Raw genomic sequence first — 17,763 nt, forward strand, 5'->3', positions numbered from 1 at the left:
GCACTTGGCATAGAAATAACAAGGTGGGAAGAGATGGCTGAAGACCGGGAAAGTTGGAGGCGCTACGTCTACGCGGGATGTGAAAATTTTGAGGTTTTGAGAGTTGAGCACGCCACTATAAAGCGAGCCTTATGAAAGCGAGAGGATACAGAGGACTTTGATCTCGACCCCGCGTACTCGTGCGGGATATGCGGCAGGGTGTGCCTGTCAAAGGCAGGCCTCAAGAGTCATGGAACTACACACGCGAGACATGAACTGGGAGCACGGGAGGGAGGGGGGCGGTCACCAACAAGGTTATCCTGCAGAATATGCGGCAAACTGTGCAGGCCGGGTGGGGCTATGTGGAATCATATGCGGACTCACTCACACGCCATCGTATCGTGAGGGTTGGCCGTCTTCTGTAAAGAAGTGGCAGTCACCATATAATGATATATATACACATATATACATATACATATATATGTATCTATATATACATATATATAATGATATATATACATATATACATATCCATATGTATTCATCTATATATACATATATATGTATATATGCACATATATACATATCCATATATATGTATCTATATATACATACCAGCGGGGGTACCCGGCGTTGCCCGAGTGTTTGTTTCCGGGACGGGGGGGAGTTTAAAAAATGTTATGGTAGGTAAGTAGGAAGGATCAAACCCGGAGTCATGAGTAAAAGTAGGAAAATAAAGTCTGAAAAAAAAAAAAAAAACATCTGCAACGTTAACAGTTCGGCCACCAAGAAAAGTCCATTCCAGTTGTTTAGGAAAAAAAAAAAACGACTACGGTAGGTCGGCGCGAACGTGAAAATATAATGTGAATTGTCCAGCACGCTAACCACTACGCCACAGAGCACTGCAGCTTAGTTTAGTGATTTTAAATAACTTGACATGAAAGAACTACGAAGCCAAACCGGTGTTCTCTTCTCAACTGTTCCTTGTGAACGATCCCCAAACGGTGTTAAGTGGTGGCAGGGGGAGGAGGAATTTAGTAGAGAGAAAATATTTTACCACTTCCATTGATCTTAACCGATTTTGGCCGTGACTTCCCAGCAGAAAAAGTATAGAAATCTAAGATTATCGAGGAATTTGAGAAATAATAAGCCTATAACACACCTCAGATATTGTTCTGCCGTTTGTGCATATTATATTTGCATGAAATATCTTGATTTTTAATCCTATTAATGTCAAAATCAGACGGGAAAAATGAGTTCATTTTATTTATATAGAAGAAGAAGAATAGATAGAATAGAAGATAGATAGATAGAAGAGATGAAATATCTTGATTTTTAATCCTATTAATGTCAAAATCAGACGTGAAAAAAATGAGTTCATTTTATTTATATAGAGATAGAAGAATAGAATAGAAGAAGAATAGAAGAGAAGATATATAATGATATATATGCACATATATACATATCTATATGTATACATCTATATATACATATATATATATATGTATTATGTGCATATATATATACATATTCATATGTATGCATCTATATATACATATATATATAATGACATATATGCACATATATACATATCCGTATGTATGCATCTATATATACATATATATAAGTATATATATTCACATATGTACATATCCATATGTATACATCTATATATACATATATATAATGATATATACGTATAAGTAATATCATTGATTCTATCATTACATTCGGAACTTACAATATAAAAGAAAAATTAATTTAATTTTTGTTTAAAAAACTAGCGTCTTCAAAATATGTGTGACCATATTCTTATTTAAATTGCAGCTCGACAACCGGTACATAACATATTGAAACAAGATGAACATTTATAATGCTCTTCTACTCCGAGGTATTGCCTCCACCATACTACCAAAATGAAGAAAAGAAAAAAACAAAAAAACTTACGGATCGAACTTTCTACCATGATGAGGCTATTTACTAGCGAAATATCGGCCAAAAGTAAAAATAAAAAATAATTTTCTCGACACTTGAAGATTTTCCAATGTCTTCCAAAAGTTTATGACCATTTATATATATATATATATATATATATATATATATATATATATATATATAACACAAATGACCTTGTAATGAATGTTGTAACCACACATCCGGTTTACGACTTCCGGTTGTGTATGTGTACATGAACATAACCCCATTACAGCGTAAACAAATAAACACAAATTGCTACTTTTGCAGAATTTGACCTGCGGACTGAAATATTAACGTTATTATTTAGAAATTATTATTTAACATGGGAGAGGGGGGTGCTTTGCAACTATTCTGTACTACAACTATACTGTCGCAAATTTCTTTCAAATAGATCAACTTTAACCCGTTGACAACTATAAGTGCATTTTACAACGGCGATTTACCCACTTTCTTCCCTTTTTTTTTAATTTATTCTTCATTTTTTAATATACCTTTCTTAAAAACATGCATACATTTTCTTCTTAACTACTAACATAAATAAATAACCTCGAAAATGTTTTTTACAACTAAATAATCAACACAATAAAACGTATTGTTTTACTGTGTACGTTTTCAGCGTCCCAATTGTTTTTTTTGTCGTGTTTGAACTATGCAAATAAACAATTGTTAATGCTTTCTGCTTTTTTTGTACATCGTTCATTTCCACATTGTCTTAATTAGTTTTATTAACCTTATTATTAACATAAATTAAATATTTAACCCAATGGGTCATGAATGTTTGTTTAAAATAAATTTAAAAAGTTATATTTTATTTTTATTTTCTATTTAAAAAGTCATTCTTAACATAGGGAGAGTGTTTGTAACTCTTTTGTACTTTCAACTAACAATTTCATTTAAAAAGATATATCAAAATTTGAACTTAACTTGAAGTATTATGGTATCTGTTCAGTGCACATTTAACTATAAGTATGGCAAACCACTTATAATTCAATGGCTGTAAGTTTTTTTGTTTTTTTTTCAAAAATAAACAATTATAAACAGAACGACTCATAGAAATCTATCTATATTCTTTTTTCATTTTAATATACTTTCATAGAAATATTTCTGTTATGTCACAAAAACTAGTTTCTTTACGTCAGAAATGTCACGCTCATACATTAATTCCATAGTTAATCTAACATACTGACCCAACGGGTCAAGGGTAGTATATATATATATATATATATATATATATATATATATATATATATATATATATATATATATATAAGCTTGAGAAACTTGCATTGTTAAATGTGAAAAATAGCATCTGCAAATGCCTACCATTTTCTGTTTCACAAATTTAAGCACATTTGATTACCTTTGCCATAACCTTTTCAAAAGTTTCTGGCCTAATTTCTCTCATTTCTTTACTTTCCTTTAACTGTATTAACTTTTTCTTTAGATATCTCCACAAGAAAACATCAGGGCTAGTCAAATCAGGAGAACGAGATGGCTAATTGATAAATTATTGAGCCTTGATTTTAATGGTAAAATTGTACAATTTTGCATGTTAAACGATACTGAATTTTTCAATATTTTAAGGATTTGAAATAATAAAAATATTAAGAAATTAAAAAATACTAAGAAATTAAAGAGTTATTTAAAATTAAAATAAGTCACTCACATTTGGCTCACTTATACAATATATATATATATATATATATATATATATATATATATATATACATACCATGATATAATCTATATATATAAAAGCGAAAATGTATGCATGTATGTTTGTGTGTCTGCTAAAAACTTTTGACTGACGGAACAAAAATTCACAAACTTAGTATCATATTAAAGCCCCACCCTCCGGACGAAAAATTAGCCCAAAATAACCATCAGAAGTGCGTAAACTGTTCGATTTTCTGCAGAGAGGGGCCCCCCAAAAGTGACATTTTAATTTTAAACATTACATATTTTTAAATCGATTTATAATTGCCCCCAAAAATACGGGCGCCAACTCTTCTACATAAAGTATATTGGGTCAACTTGTATTTAAAACCCGCTAAGTCATGTCACGTGATCTTGACGTCAGCAAGCTCTAATGGCGTCTGAATTAAAAAAAAATTAACCCTCACACAAGCTAAACTATGAACTTCTACGCTATGACAACGTTACCAAAGTTATTAGCACGTTAAAAATAGTTAGATACGATAGTTAAACGAAAAATAACAAGCCAAAAATGTGAAGTAAAAAAAATACGCTTACAAAAAATATTAACGATCGAAGTTTTTACAAAAAAAAAACAGCCAGACGCCATTTTCTTTTTTAGTAACAGTCTTTAGAGGAAGGAAGACGAAGTGAGAGAGAGAGAGACATACACAAACGCAAACAAAGAGAGAGAGAGAAAGAGAGAGAGAGACAGATAGAGAGAGATGTCTAGACAGGAAACGAAATACGTAATTTAATAAACGCTAATGTGAAGTAAAACAAAAAAATAAAATACTGCTACGTCATCTCGTAACGCTCCCGCGATGACCTCATTTAGTGGCTATCTGTCAATCAAACCTCTTTCACTCGCTTTATAAGCCTTATTTTAACACTATAATCAATTCCTCTTACTCTTGCCTACACGGTTAAGTGGTTGGAGTTTGTCTTACCTCCGCGTCAAGGCTCCCGGGTTCAATCCAACCTCGCGACCAAAACTATTTTTTTTTCTTTTACATCTTTAGACACGCGGAGAACGTTTCTTTATTTTTTTTACTTTGCTTATTCTTTAGTTTACTTCACCCCCTCCTATACACACAGCGTTTTTTTTTTCGCTGTTTTTTTTTTTTTTTTTTTTTTTGGTTTTTCCGATTTTTTTAACATTGTTTCAGGGTTATTACTTATCCCCCCATACACACACCTATAAACACCCGGGCAACGCCGGGTACACCCCCCCCCCGCTAGTATAATATAAAACTCAGATCGTCTTGCTTGAGCATTGAAACCGTGTATCCGGTTCCGTTTTACAATGTGCGTTCGTAAAGAATTGAAACCAAAGCCATAAAACGCTTTTCTCATTTTATCTATTTTTCAATAGATTTTTACTTTTTATTTTTTTTTCACTTCTAACATAAACAAAACGCATACAAATAAACAAAACCGAAAATAAATTGGTTTGCGTTATATATGAATGATATAATTCTGCTTGCTTTACTTTTTTCATTTACAATAATAAAATACAATTTTTTTTTTTTTTTTTGCAGTGGATGTATTACATCGGCATTTTATGAATTGTTCTTTTGGTATTTCATTTTTTTCTTTACATTCCTGTATATTACTTTGAAAGAATAATAATATGAACACAATTATATGAAGTTGAAGATAATAAAAATATGTACGATTTTAGCGTCCCAAATTTTTATAGCAATTTTCATTCTAATTCAAGTAGATGAGGTCTGTAATCGTAAGCATTTTTCAAGCTTTGTGGCAAAAGTGAAAGACGGAGGTAACTGGCGGGGGTCATAACTTGCAAACATTTTTTTTTGTTCGAGGTGGTTACCACTTATCAAGGCGCGGAAGCCACTCATGGATAAGGGTTATTGTAAGTACAGTAAGTTAGTGTGGATATTTAAAGTGTCTACTTAAGGGGGCGGTTCATCAGGAATTTGTTTACGTTGGACTTGAAGACATCCAAGTTGTAGTCAGGAGGGAAGCAGGCAAACGGAACAGAGTTCCACATGCGTGCAGTTCAAGCAAAGAAACTTTGTTCATGGAATCTACGTTTTGATTTAGGCATATATAAAGAGTAGGGAAAGGTTTTGACAGTGGATTCAGCTAGACGGGTGTTTTAAATGTTTAGAAACATTTTTCAAAATGCGTGGGTGTGTAAGAGAGACATTATTTATTTTAAGATTTGCTTGGAAATTGTCTCACCACTTAATATTATTAATCAATAAATTATTAGTTCCTGATATGTTTAAGCTTGTTAACACAAAAAAAAAACTTAGATTGGACCTGTAGAGTGCACACTTCTGCCTTGTATTTTTTTCTTTTCGTCCTTTTTCAATTTTTTTTAACAGATTATTACACCCCTCTTATGCAAAGGATTTTTTCATTTAATATAGAGACAACGGTGTTAAGGCATTTATTACCCAATGTATCCCGTATTGTTTTCACTGGTCGCAATGTTTGTTATCGCGCATGCCTGTTTTCAATTTTTTGTGTGCGCGAAATTCCGTATTGTTTTCACTTGTCACCATATATATATATATATATATATATATTTATATATATATATATATACATATATATATATATATATATATATATATGTATATATATATATATATATATATATATGTATATATATATATATATATATATAGGAGAAAGAAAATTAAAACTGTAAGTTGAACTTTACAATCAAAATTAATTGTTCGGCTGAATACTCCAAAAAAGTCCTTATTCTGCGGAGGTTCAAAGAATGCTATTCTTGTTATTCTTATTATTATTCTCATTTTAATTCGGTTGGGATTACACTTTCTATATATAAATACTGTTATTTATATTAGTTTGAGGTTTACCATTGTGTATATCAGGTAAACACTACTTTCCTTTTTTTTTCAATTATATATATATATATATATATGTATGTATATATATATATATATATATATATATATATATATATATAATTCCGCTAAACAATGGTTGTAAACTTATTATAACACTAGTCTTTAACGAATAGATAATAGAGATTTATAAAGAATCGGTATGGGAATTGTACTTGTTTCAGAATCGGAAATTTTGTACGGAATCGGTAATTTTATCGGAATCAGGAAAATATTGGAACCGTCTCATCACTAACAGTAACATATGTATTGCTACTTTATATTTAAACACTCCCATTATAATAAAGCATATTACATATATATATATATATATATATATATATATATATGTATATATATATATATATATACATATGTGTGTGTTTGTGTGTGTTCAGCATTTACTTTACTTGTGCTGAATACGGGAGTAGAGTTGAAAAGTAGTATAGAACTACGGAGAAATACCTTTTTTAATTCCCAAGGGAAATTTTCAAGTCAATTAGATTGACCCTTTTTTCAGGAATTAATAAAAAAAAAATTATATATAATACATGCGTTTTGAACGATAGATTCCAGCTCAACTACAGATCTCACGAAATTTCTAATCGAAAATATCTTGCCAAACTTAGAATCTGAAAAACAAAAAATTCAACCCATTTAAAAATAGACTATAATTCTCTTTAACTTCAGCTTGCAATAGAAACATCAAATTTTTATATTTGTATTCCACCGCACACGTGTTGTTTCCTGTGTTACCCGTGTCTCAAATGTAGAGAGAAACTAATTTTGAGGGTCATGCAGAAACTATAATAGCATTTAACAGTAAAAAAGGCAATTCCAATCGGTGTGGATCAAATCTGTACAATTTCTCTACTATGCCTAAAGCTAAACGTAGATTCCATGAACAAAGCTTCTTTTTTAGAACTGCACAGCTATGCAACTGTCTTCCCTTTGCCTGCTTTCCGGCTGACTACAATATGGTCGTCTTCAAGTCCAATGTAAACACGTTCTTGATGAGCTGTTCTCCTTAAGTAATCGAATTTAACAAATTTCCACTACTAACGATTACTATGATACTGTATTTCCTAAATCTAACACCAAAAAACATGCGAGAAAAATTGTTTTATTTAGGTTCGAACACTGACCTCATTAACGATTTCTTTCTTTTGGCGGAAAGCAAATTTTTTTTTTCCTGCACAGACCACATTTATATGGCTTATCTGTGTTATTGCTTTTCTAGGTCGATGTGCTTATCGATGTGAGGACGGTTGATGTGTGGAATTGGCCAGAGAGGCTCAAGCCAGTTAATATCAGTCAGTTGACCAATGGCCAGAGGAAAGACAAACGCTACTCGATGGCTTCAACTTATCAGGTAAGGAAACATCTCTTCTACTTATGATTATTATTATTAGTAGTAGTAGTAGTAGTAGTAGTAGTAGTAGTAGTATTGTCCTGATAGACGAATTGCAACACCTTTCCGGCAAGTCCGGCAGCTGCCCTGGCTCCGACCGTATTAACTTTGCTTTCCGTCGGACTTTGTCGGCTACGCCGAGAAGGGCACTAGACAAAAAAAAAATATAGCTGTCTGTATCACCCGGCAAGGCTTACGTTAGGAAAGGCAACTTCAGCTCTAACTTTATAGCCATAGTAGTCGTTGCAATGCACTAGACTAGATACAGTACGCCATTGTCTTATTATAAATACTGTTACTATCAAGTAACAGTAGTAGTAGTAGTAGTAGTAGTAGTAGTAGTAGTAGTGGTAGTTGTTGTTATTGTTATTATTGTGCATTTTTATGTGTCATTTTCCATCGTAATCAATTGCAGCTAATCGATAAGGATTCAAACAAAAACACTTTCAGTATTTTGAGTTATTATTTTTTTTTTGAAAATTATTTCCAGATATATAAATAATTGATATTCATGAATAAAAAAATAACGATTTATATCATTTTCATTTTAATTAATGTAACACCGAAAGAACACTGTAAAAAAACATTGCCAATGTCATTGTTTCTTAAACTGAAACAATATTCAAGTTTTACATTAAGGAAACTTCATAACCATCATTATTGACGGGAAAATAACAACTTATTTTTACAGAATTTTTTTCTAGATTTGTCAATAAATGAAATTTATAAATAAAAACTAACGATTTATATCCTTTCTACTTTCATTAATGGAACACAGAGAGAACACTGGAGGAACATAAGCTATTTCCGGTAGCATTGTTCCGAAAACTAAAACAATATTCGTTTTATATTGAGGAAATTTCGTAGCCATCGTTATTGCCGAAGAAATTGCAAATTATTTTATATAGAAATATGAAACAAAAAACAGATGGACAGAACATACAAAGAAGAAAGAAAACTTATGGTATCAAAGCAAAATACTGTTTTATTATTTATTGTTTACTTTCATTTTAATTACAATCATGATTAATATAATAATACTCTAAAATAGGTCATGCTATAGAGTAGGATACTCGAGGTCAACCATAACCGTGTTGGATGAAACGTTAAAATTGATACAAAAATAATTCGCTAACGAAACAGGACTTCCGTTGTTAGTTTTAAATAAATAATCAGCTTGCATACATTTAATACTTTACAGAAATGTCTATACTTTATTATACTTTGCATACATTTAATACTTTACAGAAAGGTCTATACTTTATTATACATTGCATACATTTAATACTTTACAGAAAGGTCTATACTTTATTATACTTTGCATACATTTAATACTTTACAGAAAGGTCTATACTTTATTATACTTTGCATACATTTAATACTTTACAGAAAGGTCTATACTTTATTATACTTTGCATACATTTAATACTTTACAGAAAGGTCTATACTTTATTATACTTTGCATACATTTAATACTTTACAGAAAGGTCTATACTTTATTATACTTTGCATACATTTAATACTTTACAGAAAGGTCTATACTTTATTATACTTTGCATACATTTAATACTTTACAGAAAGGTCTATACTTTATTATACTTTGCATACATTTAATACTTTACAGAAATGTCTATACTTTTTTATACTTTGCATAAATGGCTTTACAATGGTTTAGATTTGTTTCTAAAATTCAAACAATGTATAACTTTATTAAATATTTATTGATTTCGTCATATTTTAAAGAGAAATAGAATACAATGTTTTTATGGCGTCGGGGAGTTTAAAACATTTCTTCAGCATTACTGTACAAAACTAAGTGACAAGGTTTACAAATGTGTGGATAAAATTGTCGCACTAGAAAAGACGACATGATCCCATTTCCGTTTGATGAAAACCGGGGTTTTGTTTTTGCAGACCATCTACTAGTTGGTCAGTTGTGTACAAATCTTAAGAGCGATAGGAGCCTTTAATCACGTTTGAAAGCGACACAATGTTCAACGAGCGAGATCGAAGATGTGGCACTCTCCACATTCCCATAGAAAGAACGCGTTTCGTAGAGTACAAACTCATTTTTGTGGGGAGCGAATAATTCCCCCAAATTTAACCGTGATAATCGTTGTCAGCATGCTCACCCACAAATGCAAAAAAAAAAAAAAAAAGAGAGAAAAATTAGGAGTGGCAATGACAGTAGGAGAGAAGTAGATGTGTTTATTGCGCGTGCGTACAAACCTGGCAGTCAGTGAGTTACAGTGCATAATACATAGTTGCGATTATGATGATGTTGCTCCAAAGATGAAATGTAGGATTTTATTAGTATGGCTAAATGTGTTTTTATACCTCTATAAGTACTTGTATCCACAAAGTTTTAATGAAATCTTCTTAATCAGCATAGTCGAAAACCTTTAAAAGTCGCCATTCTAAAGAAAATTGTGGAGGTGGGCCTAATGTAAAAAATTTACTGTACAACTCCTGCTCTTTATCGATTTAAATCATGATAACAGGAGCATTTCCAGCACCGTAAAATGCAAATCTGGACGTTTCAACGCTTGAGGGCATAAATCAACGCATCTTACGATCCGCAGTTATGGTCTTTGGTGTAGTTTCAAGTGAGAGCCACATAATCCCACCTAACATCTTCGCCTTCGAAGTCCGCTTTAAAGTGAACACCAATGTGTATCTGGATGTGCTAAAGAGAGTGGTAATTCCCTGGTAAAATCAGATGACCTCTGACAAACCTTGGGTGTAACAGCAAGACTCGCCGCTGGCCAACAAGTCTAAAGATACCTATGATTGACTTCAGAAGGAGTGTTACAACTCCCCCCCCCCAAGCTGAACATGCTGGACTACTTTGTTTGCTCATACGTCGAGAACGTCACAAACATAACCTCCTTTAATAACAAAGCCAGCCTGGTAGCCGATATCCATCGAGTATTCGCCGAACTCCCGCCGGTGCTTGTGGAAAACGCATGCTCCCAGTTCCGGACCCATATCGAGGCGATGATTTAGGTTGAAAGCGGCTACATTGAATAGATGTCAGCTCTACTACGTAATCAAGTTGCCTCAATTGATGTTTTCAATAAAAGTTTTAAAATAAAGTTGTGGTGTTGTTTTCTTTAGGGCAACAATTTTATCGTTTTGCCCTGTAAACGATTGCCTCTCACAGGAACAATTATATGTTGCGTATCCTAGAGTAGACAGATCAGACGGAAAGTAGAACAACTAAAAGTGTTGCGTATTAAAAAGATATTGTGAAATTACGCATATAAAGTACGTGCACTTGTTCTTGTTTTCCGCTTAACCATACTGATCTAAGCAATGCATATCAGGATACAACTAGTATATATATATATATATATATATATATATATATATATATATATATAACTACTTAATTTACTCACATAAAATTAATATACGAAAGTATAGATTTATGCGTAAACTTTAAGTATTTACTCCAAAAGTGCTCAATACGTAGGTAGAGCTAGTTAGTAATTTATAAAATATATATGGCGATTAAGCTACACTGAATATTCCGCGTTTCATCCACTCTAGGACTCTTCAGGCTTATGCGCATAAGCCTGAAGAGTCATAGAGTGGATGAAACGCGGAATATTCAGTGTAGCTTAATCGCCATATATATTTTATAAATTACTAATATATATATATATATATATACACTTGTGTCCGATATTATTCATACCCCCTCTTGAAAATTGAGTTTATTAGGTGTAACTTTGTAAGAATTTATTGTTTACGTCCATATTGATACATATTCTTAATAAACCTCTTCTGATCATTTTCGTCATTTTAAAATCTCGGGATACTTGTAATAAAAGAAATATACAGCTATTTATAAAATCTGCAATGTTCAAAAATAATCATACCCCCTTATTTTTTCAGTATTAATCGAGTTTCTGACTGTTTGTTTCCTGTTTGATTCTTATTTTGAATGCTTTTATACAACCTTTGATTAATTTCATTTCGTTTTTTGCATTTTTCAGAAATTAAAATGATATCAACTGAAAACCAAAAAAAGAATAAAAATTATTAGAATGGGGAAGAAAAAAGAGCTTAGTAATGATCTTAGGACTAAAATTGTGAATTCACATAAGGATGGTTTAGGTTACAAGTCAATTTCCAAGAAATTGTAGGTCCCTACAGCAACAGTACAGAGCATCATCAAAAAATTCCAGAGCCACCACACAACAAACAACTTGATTGGTAGAGGAAGGAAAAGGAAACTGTCTGCTAGAGCCACCAGGAATATTGTAAGAAGTGTTAATGCAAATCCAACCACCACTACTAAGGACATTTTAGAAAATCTGGAGTCTTCTGGCATAAAAATATCAAGGCAAACATTGCAAAGGACTCTGCATGAAAATGGTCTGAAAGGAAGAAGACCAAGAAGGACTCCATTGCACACCGGAAAACGCCTTACAGCACGTCTAAAGTTTGCTAGGACCCATGTGAATTCTCCAGAGTCCGTTTTCTCAAGTATTTTGTGGACTGACGAAACAAAAATTGAATTGTTTGGCCATATAGTCAGGGAGCAGTTGTCATCTACTCCAAGAATTTTGCCAAAATTGAAATTTCACTTGGATATGATCAAGAACATCACAACGAATAACTTTCAACTTGTCTTCCAACTATTAGCATCATATTTCATCACGAGAGGGCGCTTTTCCAAAATGGCTACGAAAAATCATGAGAATATAGTAGAAACTTTATTTTTTGCCAAAATATCAGGACACTGGGTTGTCTTTCAATGATTTTCTTAACATATAGTGAATGCCCCTATATTTTAAAACCAAAATAACTGGATACAGGGTAGACAAAGGGCGCTTTTACCTAAGATAGCCTCCAAAATAATGCACAGCCCATAGGAATTAAGGGGAGCGTTTGGTTCAAAACTGAAATTGCCTTGTGGGCATTCATACTCCTATCAGTACTATATGGTAGGCTGGGTTACCAATGTTGCACAAAAAAAAAATTGATACCCCCCAATTTGGGGACGTGAGGGGGCAAAAAAACAATTTTCAGCCCGATTTGGCATAATGTTCTAAATCTTATAACTAGAGAAACACTGGGCCAATTGAGATGAAAAAAATATATGGGTACACTATAGAGACTGCTCTAGATAGTAATTTGCGGCAGAGAGATAATTTACATTTTCAAGTATTCTTAATGAAAAAAAAAATATATTATATATTAGGTATAGTTATATTGTACATTTCTATATCATTCCATGTCATCTTCACTAATGTCATCTATTTCTTCATTGTAGTCCTCTGAATTTTCACAGCCATCACCACATCCACAAACATCAGAGCACATTAGTGAATTCTTATGGCATCCACATCTGTTTGTCATACAGGAACTGCGGCAGGAACATTGACGCAGCTCTAACAATGCTTCTGGTGCTGGCACATTAATATTTAGTACAGGTACCAAATAACCATCCTGCCTCTCCCATGAAAAATTAGTTGCTGGTGGGATGCTAGGGCATGGTTTGGTGGATAGATTCCACACCAAAGCCATGTAGAATGCCCTTTGTGTGTGCGGTATGAGTTCCTAATGTAGGAGGCAACTGTCTTCCTTCCTTGGCATTTTGTGCAAAGAGTGCCCATCTCAGTTCTTTTATACTCTCTGATGTCACTTTTCCAGAAGGTTTATACAAAAGGCATATGTAGCGTTCCATCTGGTTGACAACCCACTCTGGAACATCAGTACTCTTTCCAAATGCTGCAAAGGCATCAAGCAGGGGGGGGGGGTATCACATGCCATAAATGCCTTGAAGTGACTTGTGACTCCTTTCCCAGCAAATGCACCAGTGTTGTCAGTCCCTATGAAGGCATACTATCCCACTAATGCTTTTGCTTTCTTAATGCCGAGCTTATTATAGCTTTCAAATATTGAAATCCTCTCTGTATTATTCCTAACAAAGCACGTCATTGGCGGGATTAATGGATAGTTTCCAGTAAGTAACACAAAGACATCTGTATCTACTGAAAATATATCCACTTTAGCATTTTCATCTTTGTGATTGACGTCCACAGCATTAAGCAGTACCAACTGGTCACCTTCCTCTAAGCAGTGACTTCCTTCTGACATTTGTGGCATGGACACAACATTGGCAAGGTGGCAATTAGCTTCTATGATTGTCGTACATAACAAGAACCTTCTTTGACTTTCCTTGGTAGTGTGCTAGTACTTTCTGTGATAGATATTTGGTGAGCTTAGCCTTTGTCTGGATATGTGATAGAAACATCCTTATATTCTTTATGTCTGTACTGTCATTAACATGATAATGGATAGCTGCTGTTTTCTTGGTTCTCTTGTCTCTTGTGGTTTGTTTGAGAGATCCTGGTCGATATTGGTCAAAGACAACACGTATTTCATCATATTGTGCCCCCATATCTTCAACCATTTCAACAAATTTGTTTGCAAAATTTAAAGCAGTAAATTTCTCACATGTTTTTGTTACCATGTTGACAACACACATTGCATCAATTATTAAAATTGCAGTTTGGGTGCTATTTGCTTGATCTGCTGGGGGCTGGCTTACATCTTCTGGAATAGGGAGATCCATGACCAACTTTACTAACTGAGATTTTCCAGAAAGCATAATTATTGAACCATCTGGCTGGAAATTTGATGGTGGGGCACTGTCAAATTCATATTCTCCTATAGCATCTTTCACTTCAAATTCAGGTCTTCTTTTGCCTATAACCAATAGTCTGGAAAGCAATTTCCTCTCTTGTTTGACAGCAACTAATTGGCCCTTCACCTTTGTTTTGACAACTGGACCAACATTCTTGAAATAGGGAATGTTATTTTTCTTCTGGGGATCCCAAAAGCCAACTGTCTTCTCAACCATCCTACTCGTCACAAACTTCCCCAGTGCCTCTCTTCCTAATTTATCTCTTTGTTCAATATTCTGACTGACTTCAATTGGCGGTACAGCATATGTCATCAAGTTAAACATGTCACTTTCTTCAAATGGATTTCCTTGTTTGTTGATGGTATCCACAAGTTTTGCAGCATTTTGTATCAATCTAGTACCTTTTCCACCTGTTAATTCGTGGTGAAGTGATGTTGCCTGTCTACTTTCTATTCCAGCATAGTCTTTGAACTCATTAATGACTCTGCTTAATGTAGGAGCAATGATAAAGTATTTGTCTAATGCTGACTCATTTCCTGTAATGCCGATGAAACCCCCTTTGCATTTCATTTTCTTATGTTCTTGTTCAATCGCATGATCTGGATCAATTGCTGTAAATGATGCATTGTGTTTAGCAATGGTAAAGTTTCCTTCATTAAGAAATTTCCATAGATCAGGATCATTTGTCTGCATCTCCAACATGTCAGCAACATATAGCGTACCCCATCTTCCATAGTTAAACTGATCATGTGCATGGAAGTAGGACAACAACTCTTCCATTTTTGCCAAATGAAGCTTCCAATCACCTTTCCTTGTAGCAGCAATGAACATCAGCAAAACCATTACTTGGTTCATGTAGTTTGTCAGGAATTTTTGAATACCTTTCCCATTTTCTTGCCATTCCTCCATCCGTTTGAAAGTATTATTTGTCATCAGCTGATGGTGCATAAGGTTAATTTGTTTCTGAAATTCTTCTGTATCCTTGCTTGGTTCATTGATGTATGACTTAAATGATTGGGCAATTTTCTTGATACCTGGTGTGATTTCTGCTCTGTCATTTTCTGAGAACACAGTCTGAAAGAACAAATGATGCAATGCTATGAGTGTCACTGTATGTGCTTCTATTCCTCTGTACACATGTCGCCCATCTAATATTTGCCTCACTGTCGCTGGTCCATAAAGGTCTGACTCTTGCCAAGCTATATCAATGCCACTGCCTTCAACATACTTCCCTAAACATTTGAGAGCAGCCATAGTAGTGTGCAAACTCCCAAGTCTAATGCACCACTGCGATTTGTAATCTTTCAATCTTACTGCACGATTATACAAGTCGCCATCTAGTGTAATCACAGGCCTGCAATCATCTCCCATAGTCATCCAATTAATCTTCTGTGCCTGCATTAGAATAGTCAAGAGTACAGGCCACTCTGTTGGACTTCTCCTGTAAAGAGGGGCACATATTCCAACATTCCAAATTGGTGTTTTCTTAGTGATAAGTGAATTATAGGTTGACCACGTAGGACATTGGAGATTCTTTTTCTGAGTACAGACTTTATTTTTTGATCCAGTCGTCATAATTTCTGTTGAATTTTTATCTGACACAGCAGTAGTCACTGAACCATCTTTGGTTTCTTCATATATACCTCCCATCTCATCTTCCTCATCTCTATTGTTTGTAGTTTCTTCCTCCATGTTTTCCAACACATATGTTTCATCTTCATTGTCTTTGGTGCCTGTGCTCGTGGATCCCATTTCTTTAACTTCTTCATATACCTGTTTTCCTTGTGACTCTGTTCCTGTATTATCAGCTACATCTTCACCATCTTCACACTCTTCATCTTTTCCCCACTTCCCATCCCTCAACACATTTGACAAAATCCAGCTACAGGTCAAGAACCAAATTACATTCATCTGCTCATAGACAATGTCAGTGCCTTTCAGAGTGTACAATTTGTAATTCACATGATCAACCTTTGGAATTGATGGTTTGTCACATTGAAAGTACTTTACATCTAAATTTTCTTTTAAAGACTTGTCTTTGATACCTAGGTTTAACTTAAGTTTACCACCAAGAATAGGATTACTTTCAAGTTCTTGCTGTGCTATTAGCAAGTCTGCCCCATGAAATGGCCCTACTTCACTACTCCAGTCAATAATGTCAATTGCAAACAAGGGTCTCACACCCTGCTTTAGAAAAGAGGGTATGTGCATGCCCTGAACACTGTCATTTACATTATCCATTACAGCCAAAGCCATTCTTGTTGTTATTCTCTCCACCTCATCATACGAAACAGCCGCCTTCACGTCTCTGAGCATTTCCACTTCTGAACGTGACCTGTTTGCTTGATATGATGTAAGGGCCAGACCAACTGTAAATGGTGTATGCTTATCCTTCTGGAACCCACCACCATCTTCAGATTCGTAGTTTACTTGTCGATTGGATCTATATGAAGACACAATGTGCTGAGTTAAATTTCTTGACATTTTCTCTGCTTCTTCTTCTCGTTTTATATGTAGACTAGTATGTAGGCCATATGTTATCCACCTTACTAACTGTAATAATTTTTTTGGTGTTTCAAAGTCCTCAAATGAGCCTAGATATTTCCAATCTTTGATGCTATTTCTTGTCTAATTATCTTTGATGCTTTACTTAGGATTTCCATCTCTTCATCTACATCTGACACTTCATACTCACGAGAAACAATTTTGTCTTTAATTTTCTTGGAGACAACTACTTCAGGTTTAGGACCACGCTTGACAAAATCAATTCCAGGAATCTTCTCAAGAAGACGCTTTTTCAAAAGCTGCTTGTAGTTGCTAGTTAGAACTGGCACTTCATGTTCTTTAAGGAGTTTAATGTAGGCATCATTGGTTACATTCATATCAATGCCTGGAAAAGTATCACTGCTAGTTAATCTTAGTTGGACAATGTTGACAATTTCAATAATAGATATAGCACCTCCAATGTCATCATTTTCTGTTTGTTGGTTGTTGGCAGTCTTTGATGTTTCAAGGTATCTGGTTTCTTTTCTTAAACATGTCAAGTGGTATTTTAAATCTTTTGCAAATGCATCCATTGCATCCATAAGGAGTGCTAGTCTTGCACGGACATCTTCACTTGGACTACAGTTCTTGATTTCCAAGAATTTTTT

General features: G+C 33.9%; 1 protein-coding gene across 1 annotated transcript in view; it reads left to right on the forward strand.

Moving 5' to 3' along the window:
* Nucleotides 1-17,763, forward strand: part of LOC145278280 (gamma-aminobutyric acid receptor alpha-like) — a 1,175,437-nt gene that overhangs the window by 525,388 nt on the left and 632,286 nt on the right. The window contains exon 2 of the mRNA XM_080130575.1: nucleotides 7,780-7,911. Within this exon, the coding sequence (XP_079986701.1) occupies nucleotides 7,865-7,911 (47 nt within the window). The 5' untranslated portion in view covers nucleotides 7,780-7,864. The remainder of the gene's footprint in view (nucleotides 1-7,779; nucleotides 7,912-17,763) is intronic.

The sequence above is a fragment of the Euprymna scolopes genome, chromosome 1, assembly GCF_053919585.1.
Source record: "Euprymna scolopes isolate OS-2025 chromosome 1, ASM5391958v1, whole genome shotgun sequence".
Lineage (NCBI taxonomy): Eukaryota > Metazoa > Mollusca > Cephalopoda > Sepiida > Sepiolidae > Euprymna > Euprymna scolopes.